This window comes from Pantherophis guttatus, chromosome 1 (assembly GCF_059756535.1).
Source record: "Pantherophis guttatus breed Tessera chromosome 1, ASM5975653v1, whole genome shotgun sequence".
Lineage (NCBI taxonomy): Eukaryota > Metazoa > Chordata > Lepidosauria > Squamata > Colubridae > Pantherophis > Pantherophis guttatus.
The window spans coordinates 321,820,146-321,844,648 of record NC_142063.1 but is presented as its reverse complement, the minus strand read 5'-3'; the positions used below and the strand labels follow the sequence as shown (position 1 = coordinate 321,844,648).

Genomic DNA, 24,503 nt, shown 5'->3' with positions numbered 1-24,503 from the left:
GTCCCAGCTGATCAGGAGGAAATGGGGATTTTGCAGTAACCTTCCCCTGGATTGGGGACAGAATGGAGATTTTACAGTAGCCTTCTCCTGCCACGCCCACCAAGACATGCCCATCCAGGCCATGCCACGCCCACCAAGCAACACCCACAGAACCGGTAGCAAAAATTTTTGAAACCCACCACTGCTACGAGCTATATGAATTAGCATTTCCAATTGCCTTTTTTGGATGATCTCTTGATTCTAGGATTACAAGAAAAAAAATCCTATCCACTTACTGTACTTCACACCTTGCATCAATTTGCACATATCTGCGTAAGTAACATCTTGCCTGTTATAGTATTATCTTCTATAGTGTTATAGAAGAGCAACAAAAATAATTAGGGGATTGGAGACTAAAACATACAAAGAATGGTTGGTGGAATTGGATATGTCTAGTTTAATGAAAAAAAGGACTAGGGGTGACATGCTAGCAGTGTTCCAATATCTCAGGGGCTGCCGCAAAGAAGAGATGGTCAATCTGTTCTTCAAAGCACCTGAAGGCAGGACAAGAAGCAATGGGTGGAAACTAATCAAGGAGAGAAGCAACTTAGAACTAAGGAGAAAATTCCTGACAGTTAGAACAATTAATCAGTGGAACAACTTGCCTCCAGAAGTTGTGAATGTTCCAACACCGGAAGTTTTTAAGAAGATGTTGGATAACCATTTGTGTGAAGTGGTGTAGGGTTTCCCTGCCTAAGCAGGGGGTTGGACTAGAAGACCTCCAAGGTCCCTTCCAACTCTGTTATTCTGTTATGTATTGTTATTTTCTAAACTAAAATACTTCTAAAATCTACATCTTTTCCTCATAGGGAAACTAGTCAACCCTGTACTCATTTTGGATTGATCTTTTTTCCCCCTTTACTGAAATAATCTTGTTCAGAAACATATTTTTGCATGTCTGCTCACTGTTTACCATCAAGAGCAAGGGACAAAAATTGCACAGCTGTTCTTTCTTGGCATAGAATTCCACCTCCAATCACATGGTCCATTGAATCCACTATCATCCAATTTGCTTGACAGCTGTTCCTACAGTTCTTTGGAGATCTAATATGTTGCTAAAGATTGGCTTTGAATTTTTGTATAATAAAGAAATGCAAGTGCTGGGCCCTTATTTATGCCCTACTTTACTGTTGAAAAACAGCTGTTTATTAAAGAAAGTGTTCAAATAAATAAGATGATTTTACATCTATTGGAAATAAGCAAGAGAGGTGAATGGCTTCCCTTGAAAAGGTGAGGTTGCCATGCATAATATCCCTGTGAGCACCGAGTTCATCTGGATCTGAATCTGCTTAGCATAATTCCTCTTTGTGGAATAATGCCCTGAGAATAAATCATAAAATTACTTGCAAGACCACCTCCTACCGGCCTCCCACCGCCCAGTGCGCTCACATAGGACTGCCCTCCTCCAGGTGCCATCGGCCAGACAATGTCGGCTGCCGGCCCCCAGGATGAGGGCGTTCTCTGTGATTGCACCGACCCTCTGGAATGGGTTACCCACCGGGCTCCGGACGGCCCCCGACCTCCGCACTTTCCACGCCGACCTAAAGACATGGTTTTTTCAGCAAATTCCCTGATCTGCCGCGAGGTTTTAATTGTCTGGGGATTTTAAATTGGCTTGTTTTAGCACTATTTTATTGTTGTGTTGTTTCTATTCTGTGAGCCGCCCCGAGTCCTACAGGAGAAGGGTGGCATATATAATAAATAAATAAATAAATAAATGCCATAAAACTAAATAGGGACATTTAGTGTTCAAGTCCAATTCTGCACTGCATAGGATTCCCAATTTAAGCATTCCAGATGGGATGTTTGCAGTAGCAGAGATCTATTAATTCCATGCCCTATTTTCTGGGATTGTGCTGATTAATCTGTGACTCTGTATAACTTCCTTTCAAATTCTTGGAGAATGTCATCAGGTCTTCTGTCTAGTTTTCTCAAGGCAAAACACTTCACATTCCTTCATAAGTCTATGTTTTTGATGCTCTGGGTATCCTCATTGCCATTCCCTAAATCTGTTTCATTGTACTTAACTTACACCAAAAACATAGGGCAAAGTCAGAAAGATCTACACAAGCAAAAGAATCTCATTCTTTACACTGTTCCTGTCATATGACAGTTTGGCATTTCGCTTGCCACTTTGTCCAATCTGTAGCATCATTGGACCATATATGCCTATGGCTCCCATGTCTTAGAATAAAATTCTATATTCCAATCTGTAGAAGCCACTATATTTGGAAGTGAAGCATGGAAGCTTTTTGAATTCAGAAATATAAAGAACAAGTTAAAATTAAGTGAATTATAGGGATGCAAGCAGATTGAATAAGTGCTTCCCAGCAGTCAGAAAAGTTCTTTCGATTTCCCTTCTCCCAGACACGATTTTGTAATCACATCATGGGATTATGTAGCTTGTTTTTTGTCAGTGTATGAGAGTTAATGAATTGGAATAGACATGATAACAAGTCAACCAGTGGGGACTGTTTGGTGACCCAGACGGCTCGGAGCCTGGGCATGGTTTAGCTTGAGTGATTTGTATATAAGAGTTGCTTTGTCCTTGCAATATAGCCTCTGTATTATATAGATTCTGTGATTCTGGATTCTGAGTTCTGGTTCTGTCTTCTGCTACATGGGTATTGTATACATGCATCATGCTTTATATTACTATATATAAAGAAGTTTCTTTTATACATGAATCCTGCCGAATTCTTTACTTGTGTGCTGGTTGGATTGCTGCAAACTCTGACATTTTTAGAGAACCCCAGGATGGAAATATAGATATATCCTGAACTTCATTGGTAATTTGGAAAACATGATCAATTTGGTTTTTATTTTGGTTTCAGTTCCTCCTTATAACATAAGAATATTAACAAATATACTCACTTCCTATGAAGGTGATTTAGATAAGTTCTCCTGGGTATTTTACATACTCAGCAATACTTTTGAAAAAAAAAACCGCAACTACTTTTAAAGACCTGGGTGACTAAGAATCTTCATAGACATTTACTTTTAAAGAGGGTGTCCTTGGAAAAATAGTTGTCGCTAGCCATTAATTTTTTTTTTAATGCCATTTTGATTGTTCGCAATCTGTCTTCAGGGGATAGAAAGAGAGATAAAAGTTTTGGGAAATGAAAGAACCCTGCAGACTGCTGGCTCCTCTGCCAACGCAAACAGACACGGGTAACACCCCAAGGCCAAGATAAACTTTAATAGTAAGAAGGGAATCCAGCTGGGTTGTTCGTAATACTTTTCCCAGACCCAGGAATGTCAAGCTGGGCAAATGGAGACAAGGGTTCAAAGAAGATCTTATCTTTTGTTATTAAACCCAGATTTCAGATTCATGGTATTTACTAGATATTTGTGTGTGTGTGTGTTTTAAATCACACATGTTGCTATTTACTTGCTTAAATGTTTTTCTTATGGTAGTACAGAGATAAGTGTTGACTTTGCTACACGTAACTGTAATGGATTTTCACTGCTGCTGTTGCTTCTCTCTGTTCCCCAGAGTTAGGCAAACCTTTTTTTTTTGCAGAAAATATATCTGTGGGCAACTGTGAAGTTTGTATAGCATAAGAAGCATGCTGGAGAGAAAGGAAGGCTTTTCTGTGGAAAAATTATTCCACTTCATGTCTATACAAAGACAACTTTGGAGCCAATGGTACACTGATTGCTGCTTTTATAATCTCTCTCTCTCTCTATATATATATATATGTGTGTGTATGTGTGTACATACACACTATATACATCAGTGGTGAAATCCTCCATGGATTGCCATTGGTTTGCTGCCTGTGCATGCGCGGTGCGTGCCAAACATGCGCCAAAAGCATGCTGCGCGTGCATGCACAGTATGTGCCAAACACGTGCTTCGCGCAGAAAAAGAACACTTCCCAAGGTAAGTAGAACAGCGAGGGGGTGGGAACAGCTGTGCTGTGCAATTTAGCTTTGCTAGAAAGCAGGATTTCCTGCTTTCTAGTGAATATAAACCATGCGGCACAGCTGATCGTCGGAAATACCAGTTCGAACGAACCAGTAGTTTTTATCACTATCGGTTTGCCGAACCGGGGTGAACCGGTAGCATTTCACCCCTGATATACATACACATACATACATACATACATACCAGTGGTGCGTTCCTCCCGGTTCGGTCCGGTTCGGCCGAGCCGGTAGCAGTGATGATATGACGTCACCGAACCGGTTCTCCCCCCCGCCCTCCCACCCCCCACCCACCCACGTTATTCTTACCTTTTATTTGGTCCCACCCACAATCTATTGCTGCCTCCTGAGTCCCAGCTAATGACTAGAGGGAAAAAAACTGTTTAAACTCTTGCCGCGGGGCTTCAAGGGGCCGTCCTACAGCTGATCAGTGTTAAAAGCAAACAAATGAGTCAGGTCGTAAGTGCGAGGACTGGTCGTAAGTGCAAGGACCTTCCAGAAATGACTCTGACCAGCTAGCCATGCCCACCTAATCACATGACCTCCAAGCCACACCCACAAAATAAGCCACGCCGACAGAACCGGTAGTAAAAAAATTTAGAACCCACCCCTGATACATACATACATACACATATACATTCATTCTGGTTCACTTTTAGCAAAGCATATGTATTGACTATGTAATGCTGCAGACTGAAAAATTGGGATGTAAAAGCACACAAAAGCGGGGAGGCATGGGAAGCATTTCAAAAGGTATCCTCCCTAGTTTTTTGGAGAATAAAAGGAGAGGAAGGGGAAAATACTTTCAGTCTTGCAAGATTCTATGGAAGGAAACTTACAATAAAATTAGCGTTAGAACTCAGGGTTGTGCATCTTTGTCTGAAAAACTGAATCTCAAAGGGCTAACCCAGAGTAGAATTAAACCCGTTCATAGCATCCAGAATGAACGCTTCAGGTCCAAAATAATAAGTAATTTATATGTTCCAATATGAGATCTGCATTTCTGAGCTGTCTAGTCTTATGATAGGAAAAAAAAGGAGTAGAAAAGAAATAATCTCTGCAATCTGTAGGAAGCAGACCGGAAGAAAAACCAAAGTGCATAAATCTCCCAACCAGGGAATCAGTGGTGGGATTCAGCCGTTTTGGGCCAGCTTAAGTAGTTTAAGTAGTTAAATTGCTGGCTGGCCCCACCCTCCCTGCCCCACCCCTTCCAGGAGTCCCCACGTGCCCCATTTTGGCTCCCAAGTAAGTGCAGGGAGGCCACCTAGGTCCAAAATAGGGTGGGGGGTGGGGGTGCCTCCCCGTGGCCCGTTTTTGCTCCCAGGAGGCTTCAGGGAGGCCTAGGCCCAAAATGGGCATGGGGGGATAGAGGGCTCTCCCTGTGGCCAATTTTCACTCCCAGGAGGCTGCAGAGAGGTCTACTAGGCCCAAAATGGGGTGCGGGGGGGGTGAGGTGGCACGTCCTCCCCCACAGCCCTTTTTTGCTCCCAGGGGGTGCAGGAGGCCAAGTGCTGCCTGTCACATCCCCTCGCCATGCCCACCATGGCTACACCCATCCAGCCGGTCATTAGGGCAGAGAACTGGTTGTTAAATTATTTGAATCCCACCACTGCAGGGAATACAGGGTCAAGATTAAGATAGAAAATAGGGAGTTGCTTGTTTGCTAACTCTACCCCTACATAAAGTAGAATAGAATAAAAATGGCAAAGAACTGACAATTCGGAAGTGGCGTCTCTAATGCAAACATGACTGGGTTCTAGTTATCATGCCTTGGGTTTTGTATATTTAATACAGAGGGTTATTTTTAAAGCGAAAAAAATCAAGTTTTTTCTAGACACTTTAGGAGATGCAGAAATTGAAGGGTGGGGGTTTTTTTTTGCCTCCCTTCCAACCTTCTTTTGGTGCTTTGCCAGTTCTGTCTTAAACTGTACAACCTGATCTAGTCAGACAACCCCATCTGGTCAATTTCATAATGCTTGAGTTAATTCCTCCAGACACTAGAAAATGGCAAGGATTCAGCTTCTGTGCTTCTATTGATAGCATGTATCTTTTGGCAACGTCCCATGAATAAAATAATATAATTGTTATTTGCATTATGCCCAGCCATGGTCTATCTTAAAAGCAGACCTGGTGAAAACAACGGTCTCCAGCATTTGAAGGGAAAATAATGTTTAGTTTAATTTTATTTGATTTGTATACCGTCCTACTCCCGAAGGACTCAGGGCGGTGAACAGCCACAGGATAAAAAACATAAATACAAAATTTAAAACTGAATAAAATTGAATTAAACAATTTGGCTGAAGACAGATTTAAAACACCCCAATAAATTAAAAATGAATTAAAATTTACATTTTAAAAATGGAAAAAAGGGAAACAGTTAGGCCAGGCCAGCCTGATGGAGTAAAAAGGTCTTGAGAGCACGGCGGAAGGTGCATAGATCCGGGATCCTCCGTATCTCCGGGGGGAGCTCATTCCAGATAGTAGGTGCCCCCACAGAGAAGGCTCTCCCCCTGGGGGCCGCCAGTCGATAAAAAATGCTTTAAAAAGGCTTTTTTTTTTTAGTTAAAAAAATAAAATGGAAAGTTGATATGCTATGCGATAAAAGTGCCTATTGATTTCTAAACCATGGATCCCACAGCCCACCTGTTGAAAAACAGAAAACCAAACAGAGAATTGGGATTGTGGGAGACAAAATCTGAGCAATTTTTATCCATTTTCCTTCCAATAATAGGATCTTTTTTGAATGGTTGTGACTTTTGTGAGATTGTCCAGAATATGCAAATCATTCATGTATGTGCATATAGAGGCAACCTATTTGCCTTCTCAAGGGTCTAGTCATTTTCTATACTTATCTAAAGGGGTCCAACATGGCATATAGTATGTCCTACATTAAAATGGGGTCTTTTAGTTGACTTTAGAGAGTTCCAATTCATTCTCTATACGTGTATCAGAGGTGGTATTCAGCAGGTTCTGACCAGTTCTGGAGAACCGGTAGCGGAAATTTTGAGTAGTTCGGAGAACCGGTAAATACCACCTCTGACTGGCCCCGCCCCCATCTAGTCTCTGCCTCCCGAGTCTCAGCTGATCAGGAGGAAATGGGGATTTTGCAGTAACCTTCCCCTGAAGTGGGGGGGGGAATGGAGATTTTACAGTATCCTTCCCCTGCCACGCCCACCAAGCCTTGCCATGCCCACCAAGCCACATCCACAGAACCGGTAGTAAAAAATTTTGAATTCCACCATTGACATGTATGTATGAATCTGTGTGTTTGTGTGTGTGCATGTATGCCTAAATGATAGTGCAATAGTTTGATTTCCTGCATGCAAGCAAGCAGGCACATTCAACATCAGCTAAGATCTGATTCTCTTATGAATGGATATGAAATTAGCTATGCTTTTTAGTTGTACTAAATATTCAAAACTGAATATAAAAAACCCCTTTCCCACATGGTATAAACATGCCCACTAAAAATGTGTTTCTTGCCAAGTGAATAACAGCAGTTTGACATTGGAGCTATTGCTAGAAATGTGCTGGCCTTCCAGCATTCAAATAGAACTGTGTTGGGATGTAGGAATTTTGAGAAGTGTCAACCCATTTGGAAGACATCAACTCTACACAGAAACTTTTAGTTTAAAATAAAGGTTGATATCCCTACCCACCCGCCTTCCCCAATCTGTTTCACTTTCACCCTGATGGTTTTCTGGAAGTACTTAACATTTTGGCAGTTTTCCCTGGGCCTGGTTTAGGCTGCTTATAAATTTTGTTCAGGATTATGTTTATATGGATCCATAGGCATTTCTTTTTATTGTTTTCTGTTTTATTTTTAATGTAAGTCACCCAGATTTGTTCTGAAATCAGGTTTAAGGTGGCCTTAAATCTTCCATTGAGGACCTGTATACTACACGAGTCAAAAAGAGGGCTGTGAAAATATTTACGGACCCCTCAATCCTGGACATAAAGTGTTTCAATTCCTACCCTCAAAACGACGCTATAGAGCACTGCACACCAGAACAACTAGACACAAGAACAGTTTTTTGCCGAATGCCATCACTCTGCTAAACAAATAATTCCCTCAACACTGTCAAACTATTTACTAAGTCTGCACCACTATTAATCTTCTCATCGTTCCCACCACCCATCTCCTTCCACTTATATGACTGTAACTTTGTTGCTTCTATCCTTACGATTTATACTGATATTGTTTCCTGATTGCTTATTTGTACCCTATGACTATCATTGTTGTACCTTATGATTCTTGATGAACGTATCTTTTCTTTTATGTATTCCGAGAGCATATGCACCAAGACAAATTCCTTGTGTGTCCAATCACACTTGGCCAATAAAAAAATTCTATTCTATTCTATTCTATTCTATTCTATTCTATTCTATTCTATTCTATTCTATTCTATTCTATTCTATTCTATTCTATTCTATTAATAACAAAACAACAGAAATAATGTTGGAGGGTGGGAATGGATAAGGATGAGGCCAGACTCACATATGCAGCTGACAAGTATATAAAATCTGTTTATTGCTTCATAAGATTAGTACATGGTGTATTTACACGAATTTTAGGACCACGCATTTATATCTATATCTATATCTATCTATCTATCTATCTATCTATCTATCTATCTATCTATCTATCTATCTATCTATCTATCTATCGTGATCTGGCATAAATATATGCATAATAAACCAAACAATGCAATTTGCGAACAGATCTTAACTAAAAGATGTAAATTTTTTACTTTATAATACAAAATACTTAGCTGCTTGTTTGTACCTTCTCCCACACTTATCTTCAGTACATAATGCTAACAACTTCTCTCCGTAACACACACCTGCAAAGCCCTGAATCTCTTGCTTTGCCACAATCTATATTCCAGGGCAGAGGCAAATTTTCATTTCTGCTCATCTTGCAGGTTCCTTCTTTGGCTTCAGCTGCCACAGGTTCCTTCCTAGTTTTATTCCTTGGCCAGTGGTGGAATTCAAATTTTTTTACTACCGGTTTTGTGGGTGTGGCTTGGTGGACGTGGTGTGGCTTAGTGAGCGTGGCTTGGTGGGCGTGGCAGGGGAAGGATACTGCAAAATCCCCATTCCTCCCCACTCCTGGGGGAAGGATACTACTGGTTCTCCAGAACCTGTCAGGACCTGCTGAATAGCATCTCTGTCCTTGGCCAAAGATGCTCTGACTCTTGGCTCTTCCAGCCAGCCTCCCTTATGCTCCATGCCCTGTCACTCCAACGGCATCTCCTGCCAAGCCTAGAAGAAGACACTCCACCCATTCATCCTCATTATCTGGTCTAGCTTATTTTTATTGTTCTTTATTTCAAAACCCTGGTACCAGTTTGCAGATAATTGTAAGGAATTTAAACTTTATTTTCTTTTCATCTGTAATTGTCCACATTCCTGAAGCTTGATTTAGACTTGCCTACAACTGTATGTAGGCGTTGACATCTACCTACGTTGATTGATGAGTGACTGATGCAGGTTGCAGATGGTTGCAGACGGGCTGATGTGCACACCTCCCAAATCTCAACTATGAGTTGTATGGAGATTCGCATCCTGCATGCTGATTGATTGATCTGACTTCCTGCTGGGAGGTGGGCGGCACATTCAAATGACAAAAGGGAGCAGCTAGAGGGTTTAAATATAAATGCAACAGCTATGCAACTGTCTCTGAATGACAGATTCATACATCATACGTTCCCTGACATGCAATGATGCAGAAGTCTTCTCCAGGCTTAAGGTATGCACTGACAGAGTACTACAGAGAGAGAGAGAGAAAAAAAATTAACCTTGGCGGTTGTGCATAGCATTTTTCTGTTTCAGCATAGTCACCCTTATAATCATAATTGATAAGGAAGACTAGAATGGTGATAGGCACTTGGATGCATTCTCAAAACACCTGGAGCACCACCTGAGCATTATCGACATTGACAAAATCACCCTCAGTCAATTGCATAAGGCAGCTTTCCTTGGAACAGCTTACATCCTGTGACAATACTTTATTTATTTAAAATAACTTTATCTATTTATTTTGTCAAGCAGGTATAAGATAACAGTTATACAACACCTGCCTATCCCAGATCCTTGGGAAGGACTCAGTAGCTGGGCAAAAATGTCTGTTCCAGTCTAAATATACTGCTGCCTGTGCAACCAACAATAATAAATGAAACAAATAGGTGACACTACCTTTAGTGCTTTTAAAGATCAAGATCCGTTCTGTGAATTGGACATGGATCCGGTACAGTGTTTCAGAGGAAGTGTGCAGCATTCTTGATCATTCACATAATTGATGGCTTTCGAATGAAGCAATTATACCCCGATTAATGATGTGACATGTCATTCATGGGTCAGAGGCAACTGGACTGATGAATTTGGGGTGCCATTATGGGACACGTCCAAATCGTTTACTGTTTGTTGGCCCTAGTAAATAAGCTGCAACTGAGCCCTGCAGGACAGAAAATTTGACAAGATTTAATTTTTTAGCTTTTTATCCAACTATGTATGTCGAACATAAATAAATGGATGCAATTAGGGTAACAAATGGGTTATTAACTTAGCAATTTTGTTTTCAATATATCAATAAGGACAGCAGGTTAGGAGACTGACATGTCTAATTAATCTAGCACAGTTCTTCCACAACAGCCTCATTGCAATTAATGGGGGCCCACCAAGAGCACTTTTTAAGCGGCTTATCATTGGGCATCAAAATGTCTGAGAGCTATATGGTCCTGATACTGATTTCTAAGTTTATAATTTTCTACATGATACTTTTTTCTTCTATTTTCAGGTGAGCGGGGCCTAAAGGGAGAAAAAGGCGAGAAGGGAGACCAAGCTGGAGAAACAGGTACCGTATACCTTAAATGCCCAGTCTCCAGTCCCCTAATCATCTTGGTTGCTCTTCTCTGCACTTTTTCTAGAGTCTCAACATCTTTTTTATAGTGTGGTGACAAAAACTGGATGCAGTATTCTAGGTATGGTCTTACTAAGGCTTTTTTATGACTTTTGATAGGACATATAATCTCTCAAAGTGGCCCTTTCTGCATACTACTTGATTATCAATACGTACCCATCATGCTATTTTCCTTTGGAGCCATGCTATGCAAATCACAGAAAAGGAGTAAGAAATTGTAAAGCAAAGATAAGGAAAAAGCCAGGGCCTTCAGAACCTCCAGAAGCTCCCATAAGTGAAGAGGAAGAAGAGGAGGAGCCTCTTCTCAATGCACGGGCGCGCAGAGCTGCCAAAAGGCAGGAGTGGCTCCTTAGAAGGAGATCTCCTCGAGAGTAAGGCTTGGGGCTAATTGGCCACTCCCCTAGCCTGTTTAAGGAATGACGACAACTGAGGCAATTTGCAGAAAACAACTTCGTTCATATTTCTTCGCGTATTGACTCCAGAAACGTCTGATCGTCTCTTGCTTTTCTCTTGTCATTTTTCCTGCAAATTGCTTCTGGGCATTCTGCCAACCACAGTAAGCTTAAGGTTATCTGAAAGACTGTGCCTCAGAATTGAGTTATTATTCCTTGGACTCTTGTCAGCTGTTAATGAAGTTAAATTAACAGCCTTTGTTCAGAAAAGACTGATTTAAACTGTACTTGTGTTTGAAAAACTACTAAGAAAACTCATTAGTAGTCCTTAATTAGTAAACTAAGGTTTGTACGGACTTTGTGTGTGCTGCGTTCTATGTGGTCCGTAGCTGGGACAGAACACCTATACACACTTTTACATTCCCGGGTGAGCATATCACAAATATCACCACAAGCATTCCTTATACATTTATACACAAATCATTAAACAACTAAGAACGTGCTACAGATCTGTTTCTTGTTTCTTGCTCAACACTGAACCATTTGCTAAGCATTCCATGTAATCTTATGCATGCTTTGTTTTCATCTAATACCACTTTAAATCTCATTCAGCAACCAACTTTTATCTCCTTATTTGTGGAAAACAGTTGATAAGTCAAGCCCATTTATTTAATTATACACTTTCACTAAGTTAACCAGTAAATAAATTTTATTACATTCATATGTTTCTCAATGGGCAACTGAAAAGCAAAATTTGATCCGTATGCTCATCGCCCGGTATAAAGCTGGACTGCACTTCCTAAATGTGATTGCTGTTATAACTTGTACTTTTCAAAGATAATTCTACTTAATACTTTCCCAGCTACATTTAACAAAGTAATCCCTGTCTAGTCTTCCATATACTTTTATTACTTTTCTCTGTTACCAGTAATGGCCTTCTTCCAGTAGTCCAGCACAGATGCAGGCTTCATTAAACAAATTACATAGCAGCTTCTTTAAAAAATTACATCCATTATTCTAATGTTATTTCATTTATAATTCCTATTCCTGCAATTTTGCCATTTTTAACATATCCACAGCATTTATGCTGTCCTTTTCAATATGTTTGTTGAATATTTATAGTATTCTTTTCCATTGTACTCTTTAACATCATTATCACCATATTAATCTCTCAAATAGTCTTTCCAGGACTGTCTCGCTTTCAATTTCATCCCAAATTATTTCATCACTTTTATTTTGAGTTCCATTCTTTCTGGTGAATGTTCCTTATTTAGCCTTTTCCACCCACTTTGCAAAGCAATTTTTATTTTATAATTGCTCTGAATTTTCTCTTCCTTTTAACCTTAGCGTTGCTCTCTTTGATTATGTTCTTTGCAATTATCTTCTCCTCCCTGGATACATTGTGTTTTCAAAACAAATTACCTTCTCCTAAATAGATACACACAGCAGTCACCATTCTCATTCATTCTGGTATCACTAAATGTCGCAATCTGTTTTTCTTTTCTTTTCTTTTTTTTTTTTGACAAGTTTTATTGGTTCCCCCCCCATACGCACCCACATATTTTTTGAAATAGAGTATTGACCATATTATATCATATCATATATAATTCATGACATCCAAATATATTTTACTTAGTTACAGTTTCTGCCAAAGTGTTCTTTTTCCATATTTGTTAATCAAATCTTAATTTTTCTATTCTTATTTTTCTAAACAGTATTTTCTTTTGCCCTCAAATTCTATTTTTTCTATTCTTAATCATATACATTCTCCTTAATTTTATTTTTTTTATTAATTCAATCTTTATCTTAATATATTTAAACGTGTTCGGGGATGCCTTTCTTCCATTTCATCTTTTTTGTTTTACAGCAATCTTTCTTCTCTTTCTCTTCCTCTCCCTCCCTTCTTTTGTCCTTCCTACCTTCTTCTTCCCTCCTCTCCTATTCCTTCTCTACTTCCCCTTCCTTTCTCCCCCTCCTCCTTTTCTCCCTCCTATCTAACCTTCCCTCCTACTCTTATTCCCCTTTCCTTTCTTCCTCTCCTCTTCCCTTTCTTTTGTTCCTCTCTCTCTCCTTCTCCCTTCCTTCAATCTCCCTACTCCTTTTTCTATCTCTCTCGATTGCTATATTCATTTTCAATTCAGTGCTTTTTTCTATGGTGTCCAGGCATCCCTGTTTTTCTCTCCCTTTATTGCATATATTCCTCAAAATTCCCATCATATTTTAAAATTCTTAACATTATGTTTCAATTTGTTTCATTTTTACCTTAAAATCTTTCAACTTAATTAACTTTCCACCTCTTTCAACCTTTGTGATCTTATTCCCATTCATGTCATCTAACAGAATAGATTTTTCTACATTCATTCTGAATATAGAACTATTTTTCCTTGAAGATCATCTCTGTTACATTTTTTTTATACACCACTCAGACTCACATAGGTGAGATGGTTGACTATATAAATGTGATAAATAAAAACGATATAAGTAAATAATCACTCAATGAACCATATGAATTTCTACATTTTTACACACCTGTAAAAGCCTTGATGACACAAATTGATATTTTTCGACATGCAGTTAGTCCTTTCACCCATAACTAAAGTTCACTTTCCCACAGGCAGCGGTGAAATCCCCTCCGGTTCTATCCGGTTCATTGAACCGGTAGCGCCGGTAGTGGGAGGCTCCACCCACCCGCCGGAACGTCATTATGTCCCCTTTTTTTACCATCTGCGCATCTGTTTTTACCATCTGTTCTTCTTACAATCGAAGTCCAACATTCCATATGCCATGATTGTTACTATAAATGTAAAGATTGAAGCAGGTGAAGCAAGAATATTTCATTCTCATAAGCCATTGTGTAAATAAGTAGATGGCAGACATTTTCAAGACTGATAAAAGAACACTCCCTGATTTAAAAAAAGGGGAGGAAGAGACCCAAGAATTGAACCTGGAACTAATGTATTTTTTATACACAATACATTCTTTAATGCCTTAATCATAGTGTTGTGCAAAGAATCGATTGATTGATTGATCAAATCATTTTTGATGCCTAGCTATCACATAGATTAGGTTTTCTTTAAGATTGTGGTACAGAAAGATAAATATTTAACATCCAATAATAATAATAATAATAATAATAATAATAATTAATAATAATAATAATAATAATAATAATAATAATAGTAATAGTAATGGCTGTGAATCTCACTAAAGATTAAATAATAATAATAATAATAATAATAATAATAATAATAATAATAATAATAATAATAAAAATCAACAATTTAAAAATAAAGCAACACATAAAAATAATTTCCCCAACACTCCTAAACTCCTAGGATTTAAATAATAATTTTGAATTCAGCTAATATTTATAAAGGAGGAGGAAACGGTTTCTCTAGTAAAGCATTTTCTGATCAGGGCTCTGGTTGTAATTGCTACTATTGTGTTGTGGTGCAGCAAGATATCAGAAGTTGCTTCACATGGCTCTCATTATGTATTTTTGCTTGTTCTCTTCCCCCCCCCCCCATCCAGTTGGATCCTAAAACCACATACAGCAAGAGCATGGCCCTCTCATGAGCTTTGTTTTTTTTCAAGTGAGATCCACTGAGCCATCAGAGAGGAGCAGCAGTCCAAAACTGAAGTGATATACACGTTACTATGTGGCTAAAATGGGATTGAATGGCTTGGAATTCAGTTTTTAGTAGACTTGTCTACTATAGTCCAGAGGGCAGGAACAAAACCAGTGGTTAAAACTAGAAGGAGAGAGGTTCAGACAGGAGGAACTTCCTGACTGTACATGGTGTTTGCCAATGGAACAAGCTTCTGCATTAAGTGGGGAATTTTGCTTTGCTTGAAGTCCATAAGTCCATAAGTCCATAAGTGACGGTCACCAGTGACAGGTGATGCTGGTGAGGTTGAGTTGAATTTGAGGTTCAAAAATATGACCTCTAAAATCCCTTCCAACTTGATGATTCTGTAGTTTTATGATACTCTATATCAGGGGTATCAAACTCAATTTCACTGAGGGCCGCATCAGGGTTGTGTTTGACCTTGGGGGGCCGGGGGAGGCCATGGCCAGGTGGGCATGGCCAACTCAACATCACTTGTGTCAGCGCCTGTGATGGCCTGAGTGCTCTGCCAGTGAAAACGGGTTCTCGAGCTCCGGTTTTGGCTGCGACGGCCTCCTGCAACCCTCTGCCAGTGAAAATGGAGCTCTATATAGATAGATATTCGTCCATATTCAGGTAGTCATTGACTTATGACCACAACTGAGCCCAAAATTTATCTTGTTAAGTGAGACATTTTTTAAGTGAGCTTTGCCCCATTTTACGACCTTTCTTGCCACCATTGTTAAATGGACCACTGCAGTTGCTAAGTTAGTAGCACTGTTGTTAAGTCAATGTGGCTTCCCCATTGACTTTGCTTGTCAGAAGGTCACAAAAGGGGATCACATGAGCTTGGGATATGGTCATAAATATGAACCAGTGGCCAAGCTTCTGGATTTTGATCACATGATCATGGGAATGCTGCAAAGATCGTAACTGTGAAAACCGGTCATAAGTCACTTTTTTCTGTAGCCGTTGTAACTCTGAACAGTCACTAAATGAACTGTTGTAAGGACTATCTGTATACTCCATTCAGACATATCTCTTTCTCATGCATACATGCATATAAGAGCCGAGGTGGCGCAGTGGTTAGAGTGCAGTACTGCAGCTACTTCAGCTGACTGCTAGTTCAGCAGATCAACGGATCAAATCTCACCGGCTCAAGGTTGACTCAGCCTTCCATCCTTCCAAGGTGGGTAAAATGAGGACCCAGATTGTGGGGGCAATATGCTATTTAGTATACTGTCTTTGGTGTAAGCTGCCCAGAGTCCTCGGAGAGTGGGTGGCATAGAAATATGACTAATAATAATAAATAATAATAATAATAATAATATATATCGTCTTTATTTTGAAAAAAAGCCAAGGTAGAAATTAGGGGTTTTTTCATACTAAATAGAAAACAGCAATAGCACTTAGACTTATATACCACTTCATAGTGCTTTACAGCCCTCTCTAAGCGGTTTTACAGAGTCAGCATATTGCCCCCAACAATTTGGGTCCTCGTTTTACTGACCTCGGAAGGATGAAAGGCTGAGTCATTTTTGAGCCTGGTAAAAGGAGGCTTATTGACAAATAAACACACAAAGACATAGACAGTCTCATACACATTCCTCAGGAATTTCAATTCTGGCATTCTAGACTTAAGTCCATTTCCGAGGCCCGGTTGACCCAGGAAAATGTGTTTTGTTTTTTTTCCTGGGTGGAGGTGGGGCTGTGAAAATGGAAAGCAGTGCTACTTCTGTGCAGGGATAAATCTTCCACTTCCCTCACAAACACATGGTCCCAGTTATCCAAGCCAACGCTCTCTTTGTACAGCTGCAGCAGTTTGAGATATTGTTTTTTTAAGCACTGTTTAAGTATTTTCCTTATATTTCTCCCCTGGGAAAAAATCTGGTTTGTAATAGGCTTTATGCAAACAAATATATATATAAAAATAATAGAATCCATGGGGAATCTCTTGGAATATACGGAAAGAGGTAGATTAGTGCACTCACTTGTGCAATAAAATGGTTGCTTTCACGGGGCAATAAGATAGAATGTCAAGAACAGCAGTTACTTCTATACATTTCTAAGTATGAAAGAAACCCATTTTCACTTTTAAAAGAGCTAAAAAATTGGAGAGATTAAGTGAGTGTGAAAGGAGACTCGGCTTCCTCATCTCGTCTTTGTGTCCCATTTCAACCTTCTCACGCACCCAGGAGAGTTGCAAGCATAAATAGTCCTCACTTAACAATTACTCGTTCAGAGAGACTTCAAACTTCAGTGATAGCACTGAAGAGAGGGTACTTACAATTGGTCCTTAAGGTCCAGCTGCCATGTGATCATGAAAGTGCGCCATTTATTTATTTATTTTATTTATTTAAATTTCTATACCGCTCTACTCCCGAAGGACTCAGGGCGGTGAACAGCCACAGGATAAAACACATAAATACAAAACTTTAAAATAGAATAAAAACGAATTAAATAATTTGGCTGAACAAATTTAAAATACCCCATAATTTAAAAACAAATTAAAATTTACATTTAAAAAGGGGAGAAGATTTAGGCCAGGCCGGCTTGATGAAATAAAAAAGTCTTAAGCGCGTGATGGAAGGTGCGCAGATCCGGGATCCTCCGTATCTCCGGGAGGAGCTTGTTCCAGATCGTAGGTGCCCCCACAGAGAAGGCTCTCCCCCTAGGGGCCACCAGTCGACATTGTTTGGCTGACGGCACCCGGAGGAGCCCCTCTCTATGGGAGCGTACTGGCCGGTGGGAGGCTATTGGTGGTAGCAGGCAGTCCCATAGATAACCAGGTCCTAAGCCATGCCATGCTTGGCTAGTCATATCAGCATCTTGCAGTCATGTAATTCAGGGGTGGGTTCTACTTACCTTTACTACTGGTTTGCAATGGGAGCGTGCATATGTGCTTGCTTTGCTCCCGTGCACCAAATTGACATCAGGGTGGGTGGGTGAAGCCTTCCGCTGTTTTTACTACCGGTTCTCAAGAACCGGACAGAACTGGGAGCAACCAACCACTGATGTGATTGCCATTTGCAACTTTCACTGCCCACTTCCAACAAGAAAATTCAATGGAGAAACTCCATTGGGTGTACCTTGAATTTACCGCTCTATACTGCTGTAGGGAGGATACACTTGGAATACTGCATCCAGTTCTGGTCGCCATGATACAAAAAGGATGCTGAGGCCCTAGAAAGAGTGCAGAGAAGAGCAGCAAAGTTGATAAGGGATGTGGAGGCTAAACCATATAATGACTAGGTGGCTCAGTGGTTAAGACACTGAGCTTGTTGATGAGAAAGGTCAGCAGTTCGGTGGTTTGAATCCCTAGTACAGGTCTCCTGTGTGAGCAGGACATTGGACTAGATGACCTCCAAGGTCCCTTCCAACTCTGTTACTGTTAAAGTGTAGAACATATTTGATCATCATCATCATTTTCTTTTTATGACCCCATAATTCCTTGCAGGGTAGAGTCTGGGCAACTGAATGGAACTGAGTGTTCACTGGCTGGATGCCCTTCCAGTCGCCAATGAGGAGTTTTGTTCAGCAGATATATTCCCATTGTGCCCAGAGAAAGAAATATCTACCTCTACCTAGGTTTGAATTCACAGCCTTCTGATTATGAGGTGAGAGCGCCACCTCTAGGCCACCACACTAGTGGTGGGTTCCTCCCAGTTTGGCCGGGTTCTCCCGAGCTGGTAGCGGTGACGATATGACGTCACCGAACTGGTTGTGGCCCCCACTCACCTCTGCACCCACCCCCACCCCTACCCCCACGTCCCCCCCATCTCCCGTGTTATTCTTACCTTTTATTTGGCCCCACCCCCAATCTATTGCTGCCTCCTGAGTCCCAGCTGATGGCTAGAGGGAAAAAAACTGTTTAAACTCTTAGCGCCTGGCTTCAAAGGGCCGTCCTACAGCTGATCAGTGTTAAAAGAAAACAAATGAGTAGATCAGTGCCTGCAAAAATAAATGGGTAGACCAGTGCCTTCAAAAATACACGAGTAGATCAGTGCCTGCAAAAATATATGAGTAGATCATTGCTTGCAAAAATACATGAGTAGATCAGTGCCTGCAAAAATAAATGGGTAGAGCAGTGCCTGCAAAAAATAAATGGGTAGATCGGTACAGCTCTGCAAGCAGTTAAAAGCCTGGTAGATCAGCACATCTGCTAAATCCTAAATAATTGTCACATGACCATCAAGCCACGCCCACAAAATAAGCCACGCCCACAGAACCGGTAGTAAAACAATTTAGAACCTACCCCTGCACTGCACCACTCAATTAACATATGTGATGAACTTTTAAAAAAAACCTAGACAGAACTTCAGTAACCATGGCCACTATTGTGATTTCTTTTTTTACTGCACCCTATGGACACCCCTGATATGACTAACAGCCATCATAAAATATCTGCAATTGCATAGTTTTTACTATGCAATTTGTATATTCTATACTGTGTACATACTGAACATTTTTTAAAGTACACCCTTTTATACATGTGTAGACATTAAACAATAGATCATTTGGTTTTTTGAGCCAATCTAAGCTTGATGCAACTGCAAGGGATCATGGGATTGGGTTGTGGGCTTGTAGGTGTAATTTTGACAGACAGTCAAACACATCTATGAACAAAGACAGGCCGTCAGGCATCTGTTAACAATTCACAGTTCATGCCTCCACTTAACTAGCACTTGAGCTGCACTTCTAGGAATAGTCAGGGTGAGGGTGAGGGGCCAAGACAGACACTTCTAATCCTGGTTTTGTTCCGAATTAAATCCATTTATTATTAGGCCAAACATGAAAAAAGTGTATTTCCTCCCAGAATGTTTTGTAGTCCTGGTTAATATTTAATTCTGGGATGTCTCCACTGTATATATCAGTCTGGAGTTAAAACTGTATAAAACTGCTGTTCTGGCCAGTGAAAGATCCCACTAGGAATGTAGTTGTCTACACCCCACAACTAGAGCCTGTGGATATGACTCTGGAGTAAAGAGCAGCTGTTGCCAGAGCAGCAACTCTGTTATAGTATGTTTCCAACTAAGTGCTATCATTTAGAAGGAAGCATCTGGCAGGAACAGTCAATGGTGACAGCTTATTGGGCAGAATCTGAAGGAAATGTAGAAAACACTTAGCTATTTTACCTGCCCCTGCAGTAGAAGTTACAAGAAGTGGATGCTGGGAAAAACATGGATTGTCTTGTCACTTCTGTTCAGTTGAACGATCTCAGAAATTTATTGTTTGGCGGAGTAACACAGCTAGTCCTCAATTTACAACCATAATTGACCCTGGAATTATGGTTGTAATTGGTGGCGATTGTTAAGTAGATCACTGTGTGACTGTGCCTGAATTTATTATCTTTTTGTAATAGTCATTAAGTGAATGCGGCAGTAGTTAAACCAAGCCGTTTTAGCAATGGGAGGTTTTTTTTTCAGAAACCAGAAATATATTGCCAGAAACTGACAAAAAATGTCAAAAATTGTGGTCATGTGACTGCAGGATGCTGCAAACGGCTATAAATGCCAGCTGGTTGCCAAGTGCCCAAAATACAATCATGTGACCATGGGGGAGGGGGTGTTTGCAGCCATTGGAACTCCAGAACAGGGTTGTAAATAGCTTTTTGAAGGTCCATCATATGGACCTCTAATGGTCTCTAAGCAACCATGTGTTAAGTGAGGACTACTGGTAAGGGGAGATTCTCAAACACATCACCTTCAGATCTCAAAGAAAAGATGGATATGAATGTAAGAAAGGATACATTGATTATGAATTGTGTAAAGAGTTCAATTGATTTCATTGAACCACTGAACAGTTTTATTTATTTCTTTAAGGTGGTACTTAAAATACTTAATGGCGTTTCTACAATATTTCATCTTTACATATGGAGGCTTTACGTATTTCATCAGTATTGGTAAGAATAGGCAGAAAATGCTTTTAGCAAAAAATCATTTTTAATCCCATATTTTTATTTACTTCCCCTGTCTCACGACTGCACAGCTGTTACTTTGGAAGAGGGTATTATCCGCTTGATGAATGGCTCTGGTCCTCATGAAGGACGAGTGGAAGTCTTTCACGATCGACATTGGGGAACTGTGTGTGACGATGGATGGGACAAGAAAGATGGGGATGTGGTGTGTCGGATGCTGGGTTTCCGAGGCATTGAAGAGATTTACAGAATGGCCGTATTTGGACAAGGTAAGAAAATAAATACATTCCTGAGATTAAATAAATTGCACTGATGTTAGAATTCAGCCTAGAAAACCGATCTAAACAATTTAGTGTAAGGGTGTTAATGCAAATAAAACAAATAGTTTGTGGTGCTTTTGTTGTAGGATGTTTATCAAACTGGTTTCTTTGACAACTTGGATAAATTTCACTAGACTCAGAGGTGTGGGGGGAATATTTTCCTAAGGGACTAAGAAAAAAAAAATCTAATGAACTCAGCAGGGGTGGGTTCTACTTACCTTTACTACCGGTTCGTAATGGGGCCACGTGTGCATGCTCGCTTCCTGATGACGTTGGGGTTGGTGGACGGAGCCTCCCGCCGGTTTTACTACTGGTTCTTGTGAACCAGTCCGAACCGGGGGCAACCCACCACTGGAACTCAGCCATCTAATCCTGCCTCAGTGCTGTTTTTGGGAAGCAGGTTTTCTACGGTCCAGTGCTAAGTGTGGGGCTTGTCAGCTGATGCCCAGAAGCCCCATTCCTCTTGCTCAGGGATTCTGGAGATTTCTAATTGTTCTTCCTTAATGATCGGGTTTTGCAGCCTGAAGAGTTCCACACTTCCATTCATTTTCTTGAAGAAAATTTTCCCATGAATATGATGCCTGCGACCTACCAGATAGGGTTGTTTGTTAGGATAAACCCAGGATCATAAAAAGATAAAAAAAGATAGTGGTTTTATAGAAATGTCCATGTAGGATTGTTTGGCAACAATACAGAAGTAGTTTTTTCTTATTTTCTGGGATGTTTTTCAACTTCTCTGTCCCTGAGAGGTCAAAGAAGACCTATCCAAGTACTAACTAGGTCCAATTCTACTTAGCCTTTTAAGCTTGGAGTTGTTTAGTTGCTGGCACCAAAACATAACTCTGGAAAATAGTTTGAACATTTCAGAATGTGTAAGAAGTGCCAATTCAATCTCCAATTAAAAGGAATTCATCAGGATTAGAAAGAACCTCCATGACTGAGTCCATTCAACACATTATCGGGCTAATAAAACTAGGCTGCTGTAGGCTGGACAAATCTGGAGGACCACCAGAGGACAGTAGAGAGGCAAAAAAACTCAGTCCCTTGGTTAACATCAACTGAGTCCCTGAGGTTTTCCATCCCAGATCTGCAACCTTAACAAAAAGCAGGTGCAATAGTAGCCTCTTCCTGCCAGCTTTATCAGATAGATCAAATAGAAAACAGATAGGCTAATTCTGCTTTATCGTAAAGCTACATTAACAGAACGTTGTAAGTTTGAGAGTACAATTCTCCCAACATCTCCTTTACAGCCCAGGAAATTAGGGAGAGCTCCTTCTGAACCTATTACCCTACCTAATACTATCCAGCTGCTGACTATGCTCTCTCTTATCTGACCATCTATGGCAGGGATGTCAAACTCATGTCGTCATGGCAGCATCATGTGACGTAGCGGGACTTTTCCCCCCTTCACTAAATTGGGCATGGGCATAGCAAGCATGTGATGCATCTGGCTCATCAGGGCCGTCTTAATAGCATTATGGGCCCTGGGCAAAGCAGTGTACTGGGGCTCCTACGACAACCATTCACAGGAATAAAAATGTAAATGCACTTCCAACAAAATTGGTGTTGAAAAACACAATGATACTCAATTGCTGTATTCATATGATACAAGGTGCATTGAAGGGTTAACATACACAAATTAGTATGGGGCCCCTATGCTCATAGGGTCCATAGGCAAGTGTCCATCAGGCCCATGCATTAAGACAGCCCTGCGGCTCATGGGCTGGGAGTTTGACAGCCCTGGTCTCTGGAGATTCTCAATCATCCAGGTCATGGTTGTTCCAAAGATGCTTTTTCAAGAGGCAATTGGACTTTCTGGACCAGGAAGTTCAGTTACCTCTTGAAAAAACACCTTTGAGATCTCTTATCTAACCATTCCCTCTTCACCCCATCTCCCAACTTCTATCCCAGGTACCAGTGGTGAAATCCGCTTACCTTCGCTACCGGTTCGGGAATGGGTGTGCATAGCATGTGTGCGCTTCTTATGCACATGCACAGAACCTTCGCATGCACAGATGGTAAAAAAAGGGGACATAATGATGTCCCGGCAGGTGGGTGGAGCCTCCCACCACCGGTGCTACTGGTTCGGCGAACCGGAGAGAACCAGGGGGATTTCACCGCTGCCAGGTACCATTATACTTCCCTGATGCCCATTCCTTGCCCTCATCTTCACAAAATCCCACCCCTACAGCTATCAAATCTGGGCTAGAAAAATTCTGATGTGGTTCTTTTTCCCAGTCCATATTTCATGGCAGCTAAGAATTTGAGTTAGAGTTTTTGTATCTTTTTGCTACGTTGTCTAGTGGGCATCCAGATTTTTGGAGCCTCAACATTTTTGAAGCCTGATTATGGGGTCAAAAGAATAATAGGATAATAGTACAGAATGAAGGATGAAGCAAAGAAGGGAAAAGCTCTCATGCTACTATCACATCTGTGCACCCTACACTTACAAGAGGAGCTCTTAGAGTCTCTGGTGGTTTTTTGATGGATTGTTCTTAATTGCTGTCTACTTCTTTTTGGTCTTCTCCTTCCTGAATGAAGAAATGAGAGGGGAGGAGCATAAGCTTACAGTATCATGTCTATGGAGATTCTCAGTCATCTAGGTCATGGTTGTCCCAAAGGTGCTTTTTTCAAGAGGCAACTGGAGTTTCTGGTTTTTCTTTGAAGACGTTCAGCTTCTCATCCAAGAAGCTTCTTCAGAACTTCAGAACTGAAGAAGATTCTTGAATGAGAAGCGAAACGTCTTCAAAGAAAAACCAGAAACTCCAGTTGCCTCTTGAAAAAAGCACCTTTGGGATTTATAGTATTGTATACGACGGCAAAGATCTCCTGCCCAAAGAGATACAGGACATGTTCACCAGTGGTGGAATTCAAATTTTTTTACTATCGGTTCTGTGGGCATGGCTTTGTGGGCGTGGTGTGGCTTGGTGGGCATGGCAGGGGAAGGATACTGCAAAATCTCCATCCCACCCCACTCTGGGGCCAGCCAGAGGTGGTATTTGCCGGTTCTCCAAACTACTCCAAATTTCCGCTACCGGTTCTCCAGAACCTGTCAGAACCTGCTGGATTTCACCCCTGATGTTCACTCTGCTGCCTTCTAGCTGTCTTTCGGTGTGCTCATCTCAGCTCAGTTCAGATGACAGTTTTGCTTTGGGGCCCAGAGAGCTTTAATTATTTTCCCACTATAAAAACTTCCTGTTAATAAAAGTTTCACTCCAACCCTGGCATGTTTAAGGCATTCACAAATTGCTTTATTTTTGTAAGTTAAGGAAAACAAGACACTTGAGATTGCAAGCCTATTGCACAACTCTAAACGTCAGTGTAGTGATCCTCCAATATTACTCATGTTTTTTTTCTAAATGTCCCAGATTACGAGAAACA

The 24,503-nt window shown here is 40.7% G+C and overlaps 1 protein-coding gene across 2 annotated transcripts in view; it reads left to right on the top strand.

The window, feature by feature from the left end:
- SCARA5 (scavenger receptor class A member 5) overlaps positions 1-24,503 on the top strand; it is a 125,453-nt gene that overhangs the window by 94,273 nt on the left and 6,677 nt on the right. For both annotated transcript variants that reach the window (XM_087883346.1, XM_034421222.3), the window contains exons 7-8: positions 10,763-10,819; positions 20,874-21,071. In XM_087883346.1, the coding sequence (XP_087739472.1) occupies positions 10,763-10,819; positions 20,874-21,071 (255 nt within the window). The remainder of the gene's footprint in view (positions 1-10,762; positions 10,820-20,873; positions 21,072-24,503) is intronic.